Raw genomic sequence first — 19680 nt, 5'->3', positions numbered from 1 at the left:
CAGATACTTCCAGAAAGGAGTTCCTGAAGGAACGTTCAAACCATGAGGTCATTTTTGAAATTTATTTTTATTCTGATAAAAAAAAAATAAAGTTCATGGGCCTGGCGGGATTGTGCCTACTGTGCCTAATGGGTAAGCCAATCTTGGTGGCAGGAAGGGAGGATAGCAAAACTAATGATTTTGCAACTTTTTAAGCCCTAAAGCCTAATCTGATGACAGAAGTATATGTATCAGGTCCTTCTTGTCTTATAGAGAGATGTGTGAAGCACTAGAAAACAGATGAAAAATAAAGTTTCCCTTGAGCCAAGCTAAATCCCTGTGAATACATGGATGCTTCTTTCTTAAATAGCCAAGAGCCCTATTATCATACAATATTGCGAAGATCAGGACCTTGTACCTTATCTGTGTAATTGTAATATAGTTCCACCACTCAGCCCTCTTCAGAAGGCTGAAACTCTGGGGCACTAGTCATGCTACTTCATTCAAGTGAAGGAGAATAGAAATAAAAAGTATAAACTTCCTTAAACTGAAGTTTGAGATGAATAACAGAACAGGCCCTTGTTTCCTGCTTTGCTAACTCTACTTGTAAGCTCACAAGGTAGACCAACTCATAAAATGGACTTCACAGGATGACTAGATCTGTACTCTACCGAGATATGTGGTAGAAACAGAATCTTTTAAGTCTGCCCATCAGGGAGTTGGGGCAGTCAGTCTGAATATCTTTCTAATACTTTCCCATCCACTCCCCCTCCCCCCCCCCCCCCCCCGGCAGCGCACTTTTTCTGTACCTATTGTCCTTTCACTTTCTGAATGCCTTCTCCAAGATCATCTCCATGGCTCCCCACAAGCCTTTACAACAACCAAGAATGATACATGGGGGAACGCTGTCCTAAGTCACCAGTAAAAGGAACCCTCTTCAAAATTTGATTGGTTCTATACTCTTAGAATGAGGGACGCGGTGGCTGAGTGGGTTAGGACGCTGAGCTTGTCGATCAGATGGTCGGCAGTTTGGCAGGTCAAATCCCTAGTGCCGCATAACAGAGTGAGCGCCTGTTACTCGTCCCAGCTTCTGCCAACCTAGCAGTTTGAAAGCACGTAAAAATGCAAGTAGAAAAATAGGGACCACTACGGTGGGAAGGTAACAGCGCTCTGTGCGCCTTTGGCGTCTAGTCATGACGGCCGCATGACCACGGAGACGTCCTCGGACAAGTGCTGGCTCTTCGGCTTTGAAACGGAGATGAGCACCGGCCCCTAGAGTCGGAAACGACTATCACGCATGTGCGGGGGAACCTTTACCTTTACCTTATACCCTTAGAAAAATCCAGGCTAGACATCAATGACTAGCTGTTGTTTGCAAAGAATTTAGCAGAGATAGCTTGGTGAGGGAAATCATAAAAGAAGCCCAAATGACAACAGCTTTTAAAACAAAACAAAAAAAAAAACACAAAAAACCCCACAAACAACCCTCCCCAAAAAAAACAACAACACACCACTGTCCCTACTTCCCAAATATTGAAAAGACACATAATGGAACAGCTGGATTGTGGTATTGTTTCACCAGAGAGAACTAAATATCACATTTCCATACAGTACCAAGTGGCATTTTATTTGCTTACAAAGCAAATGAGCGAAAAGGGAATGTCCTCTATGGAACGAAAGGAGTTAGCCAAGCCTGCCTCTATTTAAATTTCAAAACAATAGCAAAAAAATGGGCCTTTTGCAAAGGGAAGGAAATGGCAGAATGTCACTATTTTAATATACGGGAGGTTATTATTTCCTTGGGGAAATCTGGTTGAGCCATCCTATTTTAGCCCAGAACCATACTATATTTAGGACGTGTAACACATCTGTGCTATAATGGGAACTGACACGAGGCCTGTGCTGTAATGAAGGCTTCTGACACACAGTAATGAGGGTTAAGGAAAGCCACATCCTAATCAATTCTGAGCTTAGGTTTATAGATAAAAAGGTATAACCCAGCAATCATTCTTTCTGAATAACCCCAATTTACTTCTCCGAGGCTTGGATTCACCAAATCCAGGCTGGATTGGATTCAGACGGTTCTTCCATCATTCCTCTTTGTCCTAGCATCTGTCAACAAATGGGTCTATGGCTATCAGTTTGGAGCTGATGCACGCCCCCCCCCCCACTGCAGCTGACCCATGACCAAGAAAAAAAATCCTCCTTGGCTAAGAGGCTGAAGATATCGGGAAACCAGGAAAGCGCCTGATATGCAGAGATCCACTTACATATGATAGAAAAACCTTGTGTGTTTTACTCCAGCTCTGCTCATTCTCTGCCTGTCATCTGCTTTCTTCAGTGGAAGACCAATTGGGGGGGGCACTCTAGGGGAGAATGAGTCTCTAGCATTTGCCCCACCTCTAAGCTGGCTGTTCACTCCTGTTTTGCACTAGAAATGGAGATTTCCCATGGCATGTAGTAACCCCATATAGTATAATTGTTCTTTAGAAGTTTGAAGCCACACACAAGGGGTCAGGAGCCAAAGGTTATTGCCTTAGAAGAATAAACAATATGAAGTGTGGTAGTATAAAACCTCTGTGTAAACCCAAGGAAAAAGGGATGGTGGCAGAATCTCACTGTTTGCTGCTAAAACCTAGTCTAGTTGTTGTTGTTTTACTGTTTAGAAACTTCCCAGTTATTTTGTTTGGTTGGACTCTTTTTCCCCCCTGATTATTTATTTATCAATTTATTTGCCACCCATTTTGCCTCAATAGGAGCAAGTGGCATGCCTTAAGCAAGCAATGGATCAGACATGTTAATTGACACAAAATACAAATCTCTAACTGGCCTTCATAGGGTTTCTTCAGTATGTGCTTCAGTTTCACGATCCATGCTCTACTGCAACCAAACCACCAGCTGAGGCTTACAACCAGCATAACTACACAATGGAAATCATATTGATTTTATTAATACATGCTTGGGGTTTCAATCTTGAAAAAAAGGAGAGAACCTTAGTGATATTGTTGTGCTTCTACTGGTTTAAAATATGCAACTGTTTCAAGGTAACACCAAAATCCTGGCTAGAAAACAAGTAAACACCTCCAACCATGCTGGGTACATTTGTCATCAAAAGAAGTCCAACAAAGCTGTAATGTAACACAATTCTATCGCATCTATATTTATATTTAGACATACAAGGATTGGTTAAGATCATGATGTTTTCTATCTGACCAAAGTATAGGTAGTCCTTGCTTAATGACCAGTCGTATAGTGACCATTTGAAGTTATGACAGATCTCCCCAGAACTACTTAAGACCCAGTTCCAGAGTTCTGATGGCTGTGCAGCCCCCACCCTGCCCAGGTCACGTGATTACATTTTGGGCGCTTGGCACAAAATACCCATTGAAGAAAACATGCTTGTTTAACGACAACTGTGTTAGCTTAATAACCCCTGCAAAAAAAGGTAATAAAATTGGATGCAGTTATATGCAAGCCACTTAATGATCAGCACAATTTACAACCATAATTCTGGGATCCATTACGGTCTTAAGTTGAAGGGTTCCTGCAAGCCCATATCTTGATATCTAGATAGATATGTGAAGTTTGCTAGTGCCAGGCAGGGCGGACAGTTATCCATACTTGTGTGCACGCAGGGGTGTAACTTGTTGGTTTTAAGCAAATACTCCGGATACACCTGAAGATAAATTATGGCTGGTCAATGCTGATATTCTCAAATGTCTCAGAGAATTAGAACGAGATGAAAATATGCTCATTGGACCAACTTGGAGTAGACTGAGAAAATGTAGCCATTCAATCCCTCCTCCCAATTTGCTAGGAAAATGCAAAAATCTTGATCTCAGTTTTATCATGGCATGTAAGTATGCTAGAAAAATATGTTTGTGTCCAAGGCAGTTAAATTGTCCTTGTCCACTGTTTTTATTCTCAGCAAAACAAATATGCGATTCCATCTGAGATCAAGAGAGAAAAGCATCTAGGAGTTCACAGCAAAATAAAACAGATTATATATATTAATTCATTTTTTTCTAAAAACTGGATTATTTTTTAAAAGCATTCAGAGTTTAAATACATGTGTTATATATATTATGTTTAGTTTCATCCTAGTTAGTAAGGTTTGTCCCTAATGTCCAGTTCAAAATTTGTCCGGGAAGGTTAATGACTGGCAAAGCAATTTCCAAGGCAAAACAAAATTGGTTAATTTTTTTCCAGTTAATTTAATTAGAACCAGCTCCCTATCTTTATAATCATTAGGCTAAAATTGTTTTTAATGATTGTGCTCCAATCTTAATTTGGCAATCCAAGATGGGCTAAAATATTTAAATAAACAAATAACCAGTTAATGTACAGCTGTCTTGGAGAGGGATATATAATTTAGACCACTATTGGGTAGCGAAGAGGTTGTGAAGGTATTCTTCAACTTAATATTTCAAGCATCAGATTCATATTCCCAATAATCTTTAAGAAAATAAACTGGTGATGAAGAAGACTTTTTTGATTGCATACATTCCACCAGTCTTATTGTAGAGAAAACAGGAGAAAAATTTTATTTTGGTCAGAAATAAATGTCAAGACTCCCTTTGAAGAAGGACCTGTTTAAAAATGTGAATTAACGAAATGTATTGAATCTCCAAAATGGTTTAGCAGAAGTGCAGATATATCTCATTTCCGTCCATGTCTAAAAATATATACATATGAATGCTGACATTCAGACGATGGTGCCCATTCTAAGCACTGATCATACTATAGAGAACAACAGGATGCCCAAAAGAACAGCCACTCTCTTCTCTTTTAAATCAAAGTGGGCCAGGTAACTAACTGAAAGAAGTGTCAACTCAATGTGGGACTGTGAGAAAAAGGCTATAGGAATTACGGTATTAACTCTTGTCCCTATATTAATGGTGGGTAGGAAAGGCCAACCTGTGTAGCCTCTCTGATCTGTCAACTTTCAGAACTAGCAGTCTAGAATCCAAAATGTTCAAAAGTGAGAGGGGATGAATACCTCCCTTCAGTGCCACTTTTTTCAGATAAAAACTGCCCCCCCCCACTGCCCCTTGTTAGCAGACAGGTCTCTAGTCACAGATTGAGCTCTCCGTGTTTCAGCAAGCAAAGGAATGAAAGGGATAGCAATACAAAACATTTGTGAATGTGTCCATTCTCTTTCCATTGGCGGGAATGCTTTTCAGAGACTGGCAAAGGCCTTCTCTGAAAGAAAAAAACTAGAAGTCTGTGAAACATTCTCCTCAAATTTTATAGAATTCATGAAGGATTCACCTGACAAACTGGTATATTTGTTACTCCACGCGTGGATTTGAGACCATGTGAGAGTAAGGGTAATCTTAACTCAACCTTCTCTAACCTAGCACCTTCCAAATATGTTAGAATGCAATTCCCACAATCACCAATGGCTGGGGGAAGGCTGATGTCGATATCTTTAAAATGGCAACTTCCCTGGCTCCTAGTATTTTTGCCGTTAAGGACCAATCTTATTTTCTGTTCCATCTTTTTTCTCTCCTTCTCATTCCCAATCGTACATGCATCTAAGTGTTTTACAATTCAAACAGCGTCACAAAAATAACATCATCCAATAATTACATGAAACTAGAGAACTTAATTAATATTAACTGCCTACCTAAAAAAAATGCTCTGCAAAGGCATTTAAAAAGACCAATCTTTAGAGCCTGCCTAACTCAAACGGGGAAAGGATTTCACATCCTCTGCCCTGCCACGAAGAGAGCTTCTTGATCTTTGCTTGAAATGAAGACAATTGATCGCAGATTTCTTCGCTAACCTGAGCAAGGTGTTTCCCTCGTCATTTCTTTTATTCATAACTGCACTTTGCAGGACAAGATGGCTTCAACTCACACCAATGCTATGTATGAATAAATTTTAATGTGTGATGTGTACTAGCGTTTTAATTAATAAAATGTTGCCACCTTTTTCTATCTACGGTTTGCAGTCACTGCCCCCCCTACTACTGCAAAGAGCAAGTCCACCCAACTGAAACTGGCCCCCACGGCCTTCCCAGAACCTTGAGGTGAGATGAGAACCCACATGCGAGGACCACCCTCTGAACTCTTCTTGGCATCTCCTTTTTAAGCTTGAAGGGTTGCTGGTATAAAGAACTCCTTAGGGCATTTGGTTTTCAACGGTTGCCCGTTGATAATGGCAGAGCTGGAGCAGAAGAGGATGCTCATTACTGTCAGGAGGAGATGTTTAAGAGCCAGCTAGCCGAACACTTCAAAACCTCAGGAGTTCTTCCAAGTGATGACTAGCAACAGTAAACTTAAGAGGGAATAGAGAGACTAAATGCAGGAGATTTGACAGCTGAACAAAACAGACTCCAAGGGAAGGAGAAATAAGTAAGGGAAAAGTATTGTATTGATGTCTGATCTCTCGCCAACGTGCTGGAGAGTTTGTTGCCTAATAGCATACACGGACTCAGTGCAGGAAATATACAATGTTGTCAGTGCCCGTGCTTCCCATTGAGCCAGTGGTTGTCATTGTTGTTTAAAAAGAATGCGGTTTTCCAACAGCCAGTAGCAATTAAGAAGCAAGGTATATTTTCTTCCTCCATTCTCAATAGAAAAGAGTATCGGAAAGAAAGCTTTTTATACCTTAGCTAAGAATGCACAGGGCTTACCACACAATTTATTTATTTATTTTTTTAAAAAATGTTTTCTTACTCATCACAGTTTTATAGGAAAGTCCTAAGCAGGGACATTCCCCCCCCACCCCTAAAAGTGTCACACGATTCAAAGGAGTTTGTTCCCAAGGAAGATGAGTTCAGAATGGGCCACATTAACTTACTTTTGTCGTTATATGCATTAAAGTTTCACATACCTGGAAATTGATAACTGTAACTGGGGGCAAATCCAGGATATCCTCGGCCATAGGTTGCAACAAAATTTGGGTAACCTTGAATAGATAAGTGTTTGAGAAAGAGGAATTAACCAATTAATTTAAACCCAGATTCCTATTTCACATGCAAATAATTACACCAAAGACAGAGAAGAAATTTGATTTTTGTGCAGTGCAGTCCATTAGAAGATTTTTCCTGTGTGCATCACATCAATGCTGGTAACATGTTAAGTACAGTACAATGATCTCATAAGAAAGTCTAAACAGGCGTATCTGGTGCAAACCACAAAGATGAATGTGACATCATTGGGAAGACCCCAGGGTCCAAATATTATTACAGATGAAATGGGGTGCTAACATGTTTAATGCAACTTTCATTTCATTTCACTTACCCTTGAGCACAGAAAAATAACAAGAGATCTAGCGATTATCATTTCTTGATCACTTCCTCCTTCCTCTCCTTTCGTGCTATTCCTAATTAAAATGCACCCCAGTAACTCAAAGCCAAGGACTCTGCCTACTTTTCTCTGCTGAGAAGAGTAAATGCCAAGCACTAAAGGATAAGCATATAACACAGGTTTGCTTTGACATTTGGAGAGCTTACAACAAATGTACTTTGCTTCAGAACTATTGACAGTTTGAGATTAAGGTACTAGTGATGCTTCATCCTCCGAGTCTGAAGGACAACTGTTAACACATCCAAAAGTCAGAAGCAGCAAGTTGAAGGAGCTGGGAAGACGAAAGGGATTTTAATTTTGCTTAGGATGCTAAGGTTCAACAAAATGATTGCAAATACTTTTCATGGAGCAGTCAACAAGATCAGTGGATTCTCAACATTTTCTTTTAAAAGTGAAACCAAACATTTCAATAGAAGTCTTCAAATACCCAGCCATCCTCTTAGAGCAAATATGCGTATGGAGGAATATTAATGAAAGGTGGGGGGAGGGAGAGAAGAGAGAGATCTGCAAAAAGTCTGGGGAGATTCTCAGTCAACCCTAGTTGTCTGAAAGGTGCTTTTTTCTTCAAATGGCAACTGGACTTCAGCTTTTGGGATGAGAAGCAAAACATTTTCTTCTTCTTCCTCAAGGAAAAAAACAAAACAGTCCAGTTGCCTTCTGAAGAAAAAAGCACCTTTGAGAGATCTGGAAAGTATTTGTCACTCTATTTGTTTTCGAGTGATTTGGAAAGCCTCAAGGGGGCACCAGCCTCCAGAGAGAATTGATGGCGGAGAACAAATTGGTGCAAAAAAAAAAAAAAAGGATTCAGTTGAAAACAAATCCGTCTTGCTTTCTGCAAATTCTCTTTTGGAAAAATTGCTGTCCTGTGTTTCTTTTTCTTGTGGAAGATACGTAGGTGGTGGAAATGTGGCGTTTGCTCAAGACAATCTGAACTCCCTGTACTTTTGGCACTGATTAGGTGTGTGGACCAATTGAGGTGCTAGTTGAATGGAATTAGGACTGTTGGTCAACACATCTGAAAAGTGTTTCAAAGGCACTTTTTTTTCTTCAAAAGGCAACGGGGCTGTTTTTTTTCTTGAAGAGGAAAAAGAAAACGTTTTTGCTTCTCATCCAAGGAGCTTCATCAGTTCTGATGACGGGGGGGGGGGGGATGGAAGGATAGATATCAACAGACATGAGACTGGATGGTGGGTGGTGGGTGGAAGGATAGGTTGTGAAGTGGTGGGAGGGAAGGAATGGGAGGATTGTATATTGATGTATTGCAATCATCAGGTCATTAGCATTCTCTCTCAGAGCTGTTGAGGCCACTTGGGGATTTATTCGTGCCCTCCAGGTCACCTGAATCAGGGTGCAAATAGTGGTGGAATCTTTTTGCTGCAAGGGTTGCCTTGTAAACTGGAGAGAGGTGGTGTCTTATTCCTCCCCCTCTGTTGAGGGAGGGGTATTCAATTCTAACACAGATGGATTCTTTTACCTCTTTTTCAAGGAGAATACAAGCATTGTGCTTGGAAAGCCAGCAACAGAGCTGAGGCCAGGTTCTATCTTGGTTTCTTCTGGCAGGCTTAGGGAAATCCCTTTCCCGAAACACTGGTAATAACTAAGGCAAAAAGCCTGGCTTGGTACTGCCAAGTTTCCTTTCTTGCACTTTAAGGCTATCCTTGGGATTGGGGCTTTCTGATACTATGATTCCAGCTCTCACTCTCTGCCTATCCAACAACGATCCTTTGCTGGTCATCTTCTCTTTCCAATTATTCACTTTATGGACTCTTCAAAACTTTCTTGAATCCATATACACAGGTTTGGTATCACTGTTGTTACTATTCATTCTGCTTTGTTTTTCCACTCGACTGTTGTGGGGGTTTTTTTTTGAACCACCATTAACTAGAATACTTCAACAGACATAAAGCACTGGACACCTGGACAATTGATTGGGTTTTTGTATCTCTCTTCATGAGGGACGTGGTGGCTCAGTGGGTTAGGACGCTGAGCTTGTCGATCAGAAGGTCGGCAGTTTGGCGGGTCGAATCCCGAGTGCCGCGTAACAGAGTGAGCGCCTGTTACTCGTCCCAGCTTCTGCCAACCTAGCAGTTTGAAAGCACGTAAAAATGCAAGTAGAAAAATAGGGACCACTACGGTGGGAAGGTAACAGGGTTTCGTGCGCCCTTGGCGTCTAGTCATGCCGGCCACATGACCGCGGAGACCTCCTCGGACAAGCGCTGGCTCTTCAGCTTTGAAACGGAGATGAGCACCGGCCCCTAGAGTCGGAAACGACTAGCACGCATGTGCGGGGGAACCTTTACCTTTACCTATCTCTCTTCAGTGGCTGGAAGATTTTTTTTTAAACAAAAGGATAGCATACAAACAAAAAGGAAGGGAATGGTAAATTATAAATGTCTTTAACTAGTGTGGAAATAAATCTTAATAAAAAACTGATTTTCTATTTTAATTTTTTGCTGTAAGCTGTTTACCTATACTATATTTTTAAAGTCCAATTTCACTATAATTGCACATCTTTCTCTTCAATACCTCCAATAGATTTATTTAAAGGCTGAGTTCTATATTTCTCGTCTTAATTCTGGTATGCCTAACATTTTAAGTTGTTATTTTTATCTTGTTGTAAGCCACCTAGAATCTTGATAGAGAGATGGGCAGCATGTAAATTTAATAGATAACATAAATAATAAAAATATGTGCTCTCACAGTAGAACTATACAGTTGCTCAACAGCTGCCCTGTTTAGCTAATATTCAAAGATCTGAAAAAAACACTGGAAGTTTTTAAGAAGAGACTGGATAGCCATTTGTCTGAAATGGTATAGGGTTTCCTGCCTGAGCAGGGGGTTGGACTAGATGACCTCCAAGATCCCTTCCAACTTTATTAGTATTATTGTAACTTTATGACCAGTCAATGCACTCATGACCAGCAGTCAAGTGACCGAAATTCAGGCTCTTTGCAACCAGAGGTTATTTACAACCATGGTCACATAGTCACCATTGGTGCAAGCCCAATTAATGGAGAAGCTGGCAGAAAATTCACAAGTTGTGGTCATGGGATGTCTCAGTTAACGATGGTGATTTGCTTACCAACAGTGGGAGTAAGATCATAAGGACCCAGATTGTTGGGGGCAATTAAGCTGACTTTGTAATAATGCCGCTTGGGGGTGTGTGAAAGCCCTAACAAGCAGGCATATACATAGAATGAAGGCTACTGCTAAGCTTGTAAGCCGCCCTGAGTCTTCGGAGAAGGGCGGGATATAAATGGAATTAAAATAAAATAAATAAATAAATAAATAAGCCTGTTGTAGTCACATGATATCTTGCTTAATGACCACAATGCTTAGCAATGGAGTTGCTGGTCCCAATTGTAGTTGTTAAATAAGGAAGACGTGCAATTCTTTTTCTATAGACTTCGATTAGTCTTTGATCTTTTTTTAGTTTCAGTTTCTATTTCTGTTCTATCCAAGTCTTTAAATTTCGTTCTCATTTCTGTGTATCTGGCTGGGCTTCTAGACTCTTCTCCTCTGACTTCTGGCTCCATCTGAGGGAAATGGTATAGGAAGAGCTTTTTCCTCACACCAGTTCTGAGGGAAGGAAAAAAAAATGTTCCTCTCTCCCCAGTTTTCTCAGCTGCTGCCTCTTTCCTGGTCACCACTTTCACCTCTTTTAATTTGCCTCTTTATTTGACTCCTGGGCTTTGGCTCTATTTATTTTGCTACTTCTTTGCCAAATCTGTGGCTGCAGAGCTCCCAGACTGCCATTTTGTTTCCCTCCTGATCTTATGCTCAATGCTGCTGTTTGATTGGCATTGGAGCCATTTGATAACAGGGGAGGAAGAAGTGCAAGAGAGAGAAGGGGGGGAAGAAGAAAAGAAAAGAAAAGAAAAAAAAAGAAGAAGGAAGGAAAGAAGGAAGGAAGGAAGGAAGGAAGGAAGGAAGGAAGGAAGGAAGGAAGGAAGGAAGGAAGGAAGGAAGGAAGGAAGGAAGGAAAAGAAGGCTTCTTCAAGTTTGCTCTGTTCCACCACTGTCTATGGTATTGGTAGGCAGTGAAGATGGAGGCCTCTATGAACTTTGGGCTTATTTTAATTTAAAGTGAATTTTCACCTATTTAGTTATGCATTTCGATGATTGCATCTGGCTATTGTTTCAGATGTGGCTTGTACAGGTAGTCACTGACTTACGTCCACAATTGAGCCCCAAATTTCTGTTACTAAGTGAAACATTTGTTAAGAGAATTTTGCCCCATTTTACGACTTGTCTTGCCACAGTTGTTAAGCGAATCACTGCAATTATTAACTTAGTAACAAAGTTGTCAAGTGAATCTGGCTTCCCCATTGACTTTGCTTGTAAGAACATCAGAAAAAGTGATCACATGGCTCTGGGACAACTGCAATTGTCATAAATATGAGTCAGTTGCCAAGCATCCGATTTTGGTCACATGACCATGGAGATGCTGCAATGGTCATAAGTGTGAAAACATGTCACTTTTTCCAATGTTGTTGTAACTTTGAATGGTCACTAAATGAACTGTTGTAAGTCGAGGACTACCTGTATATACTTGAATCCAGCAGCAGAGGCAGGTAAGCTGTCTGCCTGGAAGGGAAAAGGGCCCAATAGTGAGTCATGAAGGGATGAAATGGGCAGTCTCCTTTGAGAGCTGATAATTCTGATTAAATTCTGCAAAGGAATGGTTATTCAATTATTAGGTAATTCAATCTCACTCAATAGTGAAGTATTGATCCCCAGCGGAGGCTGAATGGGAAGACACCTGGCAGAGCACTAAATCATGAAGAGACCCAGTGGTAACCCACTCTAGGGTTCATTGCTTTGGCCAACTCGGGGCATTACACTTTTAAATTAATTAATTTAATTTATTAATTCCATCAGGTACCAACAAAAAGTGCTGGAACATCTAGCCTTGCGTAATGCATCTCTTTTAAGAGGAATACACCGCTTCTATTGCGGAACAAATTTTCTCTGATGAATTAAAATTCTAAACTCAATTCAGGGGAATTCTTTCTATTGACTTTAACCTACATCAAGCTCTCAGCCCTCAATTGCCTAATACACTATTTATTCTTTCTCTAAGGATTCAGCCTCGCAATTGTGTTCATTTTTACAAAGCTCTTGCACAGCCCAGTAACATGTTCAATTTTTTTGCCAACGTAACGTGTCCCTTCCCTTTCAGATGAGATTTAGACGTCCATATTGTTTGCTATTAATCATCATTTAGAGATGGAACATTAAACGCTTGGATGAATTTTGATTACTAATTATGAAGGGATGGAGCTTAGCACAGAAAACAAAACAGGGTGGCCAAACATGGCTTTATAGCTTTAAATGCATGCAAACATGTGGTGGTCTCTTTACTATGCATTTTCTGCAAATAAACTGTCAGAAATTCATTGGATCAGTCAGAGGTAAGTTTTGTAAACTGTTTTCTCTTCAAACAACAGGATTGATTAACGCATTTCTGACTAAGGGAAGAGGTTACCCCATGATTGACACTTCCACAATGAAATGTCACTCACTTATATTTTGCTTTTAAATAAGGGCTCACTTTAGTGTCAATGGGATGAGCTTGTCACATTGCCTTTTGAGTGGGTCTCTTCCAACAATGAACAAATACATCATATAAGAGAACAGTCATTTCAACAGGAAAGAGATAAAGCACAGCCAACTCTGTTCCAAAAATAGTCTGTCGGAAAGCAAGTTTCTACTTAAGTCTTCTAGGCTCCAAGTTTTTCCAGATATGCCTTGTTCATTTTTGTATGCTGCTGCTGAAAAAAAACAAAAACCCAATGTTGTTTTGTTTGGGGTCTTTTTGCCTGGTGTTCCAAAACAAAAAAGTAACACCCTGTTTTTTTTTCTTGAGTAGAATTGTTAGCCCTTTGAGGTAGCCCAGACAAACATTAACCATACATAGTAACACTACCTTTACTGTAAGATTAATAGAAACTTGCAAGTCTGGAAGTATACCTGCCCTCTCTTACTTTCACTCTTCTGAAACTAGGGAGATGTTTTCTGAGATGTTTTCTCCTCTCTCATCCTGCCTTTGAATTTTGATTTCGCTTATCAGATCACTGTCTAGCTGTGGCTCTTCCTTCTGTCTCCCAAGGTCATTCCCTCATACCTTTACAAGAAGGCAGTATAGCTTGGCAATAATCAATATAACCACTAGATGGCAGCAAGAAGGTACTGAAAATGCTCTCCCTCTGCTTCCCTCTTGTGCCTATCTGGAATACTGCAGCCCAGATGACAGCCCTATTAGTAATGGGGTTTGACCTTGAAGAAGGAATCTCAGTCTCAATGATCCTGATGCCCTTCAAATGTTGAGATATAGTTTCTATGTCTCATCAGCAAGCAGAACCTGGCTCTCAGTGTTGATCTTTGAAGGTTAGCGAGATTAATCTTGGATGGTAAGTGGATCCGAGACAACATAACAATTCTGGGCCATTGGGCTACACTCAGAAGTCAAAGGAATGTCCAGGAAGACCCCAAAAGCAATCCACTTCCATCATGGTGACAAGAAAGTGCCTGGATTTCATCACTATGAATGAAGCTTGGCTCAATTTCTGTAATTCTCAGCAGAATAGTCAAAGGTTAAACATCAGTTTTGCAACCATTTGCCCTCCAAATGGGCTGGCTGAGAAATTCGGAGGGGGTGCAATCCAACAGGTTTGCGCAGTTTGTATTTATTATTTGACATATCTGGCCATTCTGATAATTTGATAATGATTGTAATGTTGTGTATTCATTCAAGGCGGATGACTGATGTGGCATCAAAGCATCCATCATCAATCAATAAAAGCCACCAGATTAGGGAAGGCTGCTTTAGCCAACTCAAACAAAGGCACGCTCGGTGCCAGGATAAGCCACCGACTTTCTTGCCCTTTCACATCACAAGGGAAACAGAAGCTCGAAACCAATCTACTGGGATCAGTGAGCACAAATAAGGACACCTGTGTCCCCTCCCACCTCTGCTACAGTCCCTCATTCCCCACCTCTGACAACAAAGACCAAATATACAGCTGACTGGGTAGTAGTTCTCATCCATATATCCCATCACAGAACATTTCTTGAGGTCAGGCAGATGAAATCATAAATTTATAATACAACATTACTTCAATTTTCCTCTTCATTTGCCGCTGCAGTGCCCAGCTCTGCTCTAACGAGTCAGAGCCTGATCTGCAAGGGGGGAAAATTGGCTGGCTGAATATCAATAGCACATTAACATTGTGCCCGTGTGGATGCTTCATCAAGCCAAATTATGGGCCGGCCGGCCCATCCGCCATTTCCCATTTAGCCCCCATTCTCGCCTGGCGATGGGCACTGAGCAATTTATTTGCTTCAGTACTTCTGGCGAATGATCAATCTTGCAGTAATTATCTCTTGTCACTAAACTGAGAAATCAAGGCTCTGCCTGGATTACCTCCCTTGAAGAGAGAACTTCGTATCTACATCAACCATCAGACATGCTTTTCACAACACAACTTCTTCACCACCCTTTCCCTGGGCTTATTAGTGACAGGGTACCAAGTTAAACCTACAGTTCTAAGGCCCTTGGTTGCTGGTGATTGGATTCAGGTCTTTTCTTATGGTGCTAAGAATTGTGGCAGCCATAAACCACAAATCCATTTGCAGATTGCCTAGTTTAGGTGACCCAAATGGACCTGGAATGCCATCATGTGTTACCAGGTTCAGATTGCCCTGAATCTGTGTTTTTCAAACTTGTCAAGTTTAAGATGTGTGGACTTCCGACTTCCAAAATCCCCCAGCCAGTACCTTTTTTCGCCAGTGACTTTATCCTAGGACAGGGGTAGGCAACTCTGGCTCTTTTATGACTCGTGGACTTCAACTCCCAGAATTCCTGAGCCAGCATGGCTCAGCATGGAAACCTCTCCCTTTCTCCTCAGCACGGCTGGCTCAGGAATTCTGGGAGCTGAAGTCCACGAGTCATAAAAGAGCCAAGGTTGCCTACCCCTGTCCTAGGAGGATACGATAGACTGGGCAGGTTGAGAAAGAAATGGAAGAGAGAGCAGAGAAGTTATCAAGAGATGGAAGGGCAAATCTATTGCTGGCTTATTCCAAGGCAGTTTTGCCCAGGTGACAAAAGGAAAAGAAGCATTTCAAATCATTCAAAAAGACTTTGTCTGATTCTATAAACGAAGAGGAGCAACTCAATTTGCAGTTTGCAAGATCTGTATTTCTGAATTTACTCCCAGGCTAGCATCAAAGATACCTGACTATGAACGTAGGTACTTCTTGCTTTCTTGATCTTGTGTTGTGACAAGGAGACTATGACACAGGACGGGGCGTCATTACAGAGGATTTTGTTGCAGGCTGCTTCAAACCTCCAGCCAGCCCAGTGTCCATTAATACAACATCTAAATTTGCATGATACTTTTTATTAGGCCAATTGAAAATGCAGTGCACAATAGGCAAGGTTTCACGGAAGATGCAAAGTTTCATTTGTGGGGTGGAGGTAGGGTGGTTGCATTTCATTACTTCATAGCCCAACGTGTTGTTTGAAACAATCAATCAATCAATCAATCAGAATAGAACTGGAAGGGACCTTGGAGGTCTTCTAGTCCAGCCTCTTGCTCAAGCAGGAGACCCTACACCATTTCAGACAAGTGGCTGTCCAGTCTCTTCTTAAAGAACACATGTTAATCAAAGAACAATTTAAATGTATTATGTACATTTGTATATAATGTATACTAAAGCAGAAGTCTAAGAACGGGCCTCCAGGGCAGAGATTCTGGGATTTGTGCTGAAGTCAGGGGCTGCTTAGAAGAGATGGAGAAGGAGAAGAACATGAGAACGATGAAGTTTTCAAAATTTGGGGATTTAACCTTGGAATACATAAGCAGAAGTCTCCAGACAAAAAGGGGAAGCCATACAGGTGCTCTTCAATTTACAACTGTTTTTTTTTTGGTGACCGAACTTACAGCTGCACTGAAAAAAGTGACTTATGACGATTTTTCAGACTTACAACCGTTGCAGCATCCCCATAAACACGTGATAAAAATTCATATGTTTAGCAACTGGCCTATAGTTATAATGGTTGCAGTATCCGGGACAAGTGATCACTTTTTGTGACCTTCTGACAAGCAAAATCAATGGGGAAACCAGATTCATTGATCAACCATACCACTAGCTTAACAACTGCAGTGATTCACTTAACAGCCATGCCACGGAAGATCATAAAATGGGGATAAACTCACATAACAACTGCCTCGCTTAGCAAGAGAAATTTTGAGCTCATATGAGGTCATAACTTGAGGACTACCTGTATGGGATGATGGTGAGCATTGCCCACCCAAAAGTAAGTAAACCTGAGGATGAATACATCACGTACACTGATTAAGCCAGCAAACACCTCTAGATTACATCTGGGGGAGATGATGATGATGATGATAATGTTGGAAGGGACCTTGGAGGTCATCTAGTCCAACCCCCTGCTCAGGCAGGAAACCCTATACCATTTCAGACGAATGGCTGTCCATCTCTTCTTAAAAACTTCCAGTGTTGGAGCATTCACAGCTTCTGGAGGCAGGTTGTTCCACTGGTTAATTGTTCTCACTGTCAGGAAATTTCTCCTTAGTTCTAGGTTGCTTCTCTCCTTGATGAGTTTCCATCCGTTGCTTCTTGTCAGGTGCTTTGGAGAATAGCTTGACTCCCTCTTCTTTGGGGCAGCCAACACTGCTATCATGTCCCCCCTCATCCTTCTGTTCATTAAACTAGACATACCCAATTCCAGCAACCGTTCCTTATATGTTTCAGCCTCCAGAATGCATTACTGTAATCCAGTTAGGAAGTGACAAGGGACTGAGTGACTGTAAAAGGTCCCATGGATCATCCACACGTGCAACCATGTACCCTGGCCTCTGACCTGACTACTAGGGATCTATCTAATTTGCTTAACAGAATAACAGAGTTGGAAGGGACCTTGGAGGTCTTCTAGTCCAACCCCTTGCTCAGGCAGGAAACCTTATACCATTTCAGACAAATAGCTGTCCAATCTCTTCTTAAAAATTTCCAATGTTGGAGCACCCAGAATGTCTGGAGGCAAATTGTCCACTGATTAATTGTTCTGTCAGAAATTTTCTCCTTAGTTCTAAGTTGCTTCTCTCTTTGATTAGTTTCCATCCGTTGCTTCTTGTCAGGTGCTTTGGAAAATAGCTTGACTCCCTCTTCTTTGGGGCAGCCCCTGAGATACTGGAACACTGCTTTCATGTTCCCCCTCGTCCTTCTCTTCATTAAACTAAACAGACCCAATTCCAGCCGCCGTTTTTTCCCCGATTCCCTCTGACACTAATAGTGATGTCTGAGGACTTTTTGGGCAGAGGAAGAATGTCCAACGGATTCTCAGGCAAGGACACTGCAGGAGTAGGGAAATATCTCAATTCTTTGCCTCTCTCAAGGAGGGAGCAAGTTTATCTACCAAGATTTGGGGAAGACCTCCGGAACATACTTTCACCACCGTGTAGATATTATGAGTGGCTTTAGGCAGATTTTACTGGCCTAAATCTCTCCCCCACAAAGCAACGGAATTAGGATTAGAGAAGGAAGAAGGGGGCTTTTGCTTGGATTGGCCTCTTGGCCCCAGAAGATCAGCGGCAATCCCTTTCTCCTGCATTTAACTTTTGGCTGAAACTATCCTTATCTGAAAAGGGACACAGTGGCTCAGTGGGTTAGGACGCTGAGCTTGTCGATCAGAAGGTCGGCAGTTTGGCGGGTCAAATCCCGAGTGCTGCGTAGCAGAGTGAGCGCCTGTTACTCGTCCCAGCTTCTGCCAACCTAGCAGTTCGAAAGCACGTAAAAATGCAAGTAGAAAAATAGGGACCACTACGGTGGGAAGGTAACAGCGTTCCGTGCGCCTTGGGCGTCTAGTCATGCCGGCCACATGACCACGGAGACGTCCTCAGACAAGCACTGGCTCTTCGGCTTTGAAACGGAGATGAGCACCGGCCCCTAGAGTCGGAAACGACTAGCACGCATGTGCAGGGGAACCTTTACCTTTACCTTTACCCTTATCTGCCCTGCATGACAAAAAGGGCAACTGGAAACAATGAAAAGCCTGTGCTTCAGGTTCTAGTGGCTCTCTGTGTTACTCAGGGTGTTAGGCTCCCTTTTCCTTCACTTTCTCCGGCAAGGGCCATCTCCTCTGGAAGAGCAACCTTTCTCTGAAGGACACAAATGTCTTTTATGCATGAATGCAACCCCATCTAGATGGAACGTCTGCACTAATGCACAGCTGGGTCTGGCTCCCACAGTAATATTACAAAGTCAGGCACAGATTTCTTGAAATGAGACCTTCACATTAGGGATATTTCAGGGATCTGGAGATATAAATTTTACCAACAGATTTTTTTTTGTAGTGTGTGTGTGTGGGGTGGGGAAGGGAGTTCAAAATTTCAAATATAGCATTTAAGGGGAGGGGAAGAGAAAGGAAGGGGGAAGGGGGGAAAGTGGAAGAAGGGAAGGGAAAGTGGAAGGGGAGGGACAGGGAGGGGAGGAAATTAGAAGAAGGGAAGAGAAGGAAAGGGGAAGAAGTGGTGGGGAAGGGAAGTGAAATGGAAGAAGAGGAGGGAAGGGGAAGAAGAGAAGGGAATGGAAGGAAAGGGGAAGAAGGGGACGGGAGAGGAGGGAAGAAGATGGCACTACAGGGGATGGCTTACAGAAGGTTTAAAATATGAAGTACCGCTTGAAAATGAAAAAGAGGCCCCTTACTTAAGTCATACCCTACAAATTTTCCTTGGGCATCCTCTAAAAGAACGAAGACTAAAAGAACACGCCGTTTTTTGCCTTACAGGCCCTTCACTGCTGGAGGATCTCCTGGAAAATTTTAGTGGAAATTTCACTGAGATTGAGGGGCAACGTAGTCTGGATTCCCAGGAGGGAGCAGCTGCATGCCAAAGAACCAAGAGACAGTGAAATTCAGATACAGGTAGTGCTCGACATTTGACCACAATTGAACCCAAAATTCCTGTTGCTAAGCGAGACATTTGCAAAATGTGTTTTGTCCCATTTTACCACCTTTCTTACCAATTGAGGCCTTTGAACTCTGGTGCTGGAGAAGACTCCTGCGAGTCCCTTGGACTGCCAGGCGATCAAACCGGTGAGTCCTAGAGGAGATCAACCCTGACTGCTCTTTAGAAGGCCAGATCCTGAAGCTGAAACTCAAATACTTTGGCCACCTAATGAGAAGGAAGGACTCACTGGAGAAGAGCCTAATGCTGGGAAAGATGGAGGGCAAGAGAAGAAGGGGACGACAGAGGAGGTGGAGGCTGGTTGGAGTCACTGAAGCAGTAGGCGTGAGCCTAAATGGACTCCAGAAGATGGTAGCGGACAGGAAGGCCTGCAGGAACGTTGTCCATGGGGTCGC

General features: G+C 42.0%; 1 protein-coding gene across 7 annotated transcripts in view; it reads right to left on the bottom strand.

Annotated features, from left to right (window-relative positions):
* MSI2 (musashi RNA binding protein 2) overlaps positions 1-19680 on the bottom strand; it is a 586946-nt gene that overhangs the window by 70065 nt on the left and 497201 nt on the right. For all 7 annotated transcript variants that reach the window (XM_081346592.1, XM_081346594.1, XM_081346595.1 and 4 more), the window contains exon 10: positions 6820-6894. In XM_081346592.1, coding sequence (XP_081202718.1) covers positions 6820-6894 — 75 coding nt within the window. The remainder of the gene's footprint in view (positions 1-6819; positions 6895-19680) is intronic.

The sequence above is a fragment of the Vipera berus genome, assembly GCF_964194415.1.
Source record: "Vipera berus genome assembly, chromosome: 1".
Taxonomy (NCBI): domain Eukaryota; kingdom Metazoa; phylum Chordata; class Lepidosauria; order Squamata; family Viperidae; genus Vipera; species Vipera berus.
Note: the sequence above shows the minus strand (reverse complement) of the source record. Positions and strands in the feature narration are given on the sequence as shown.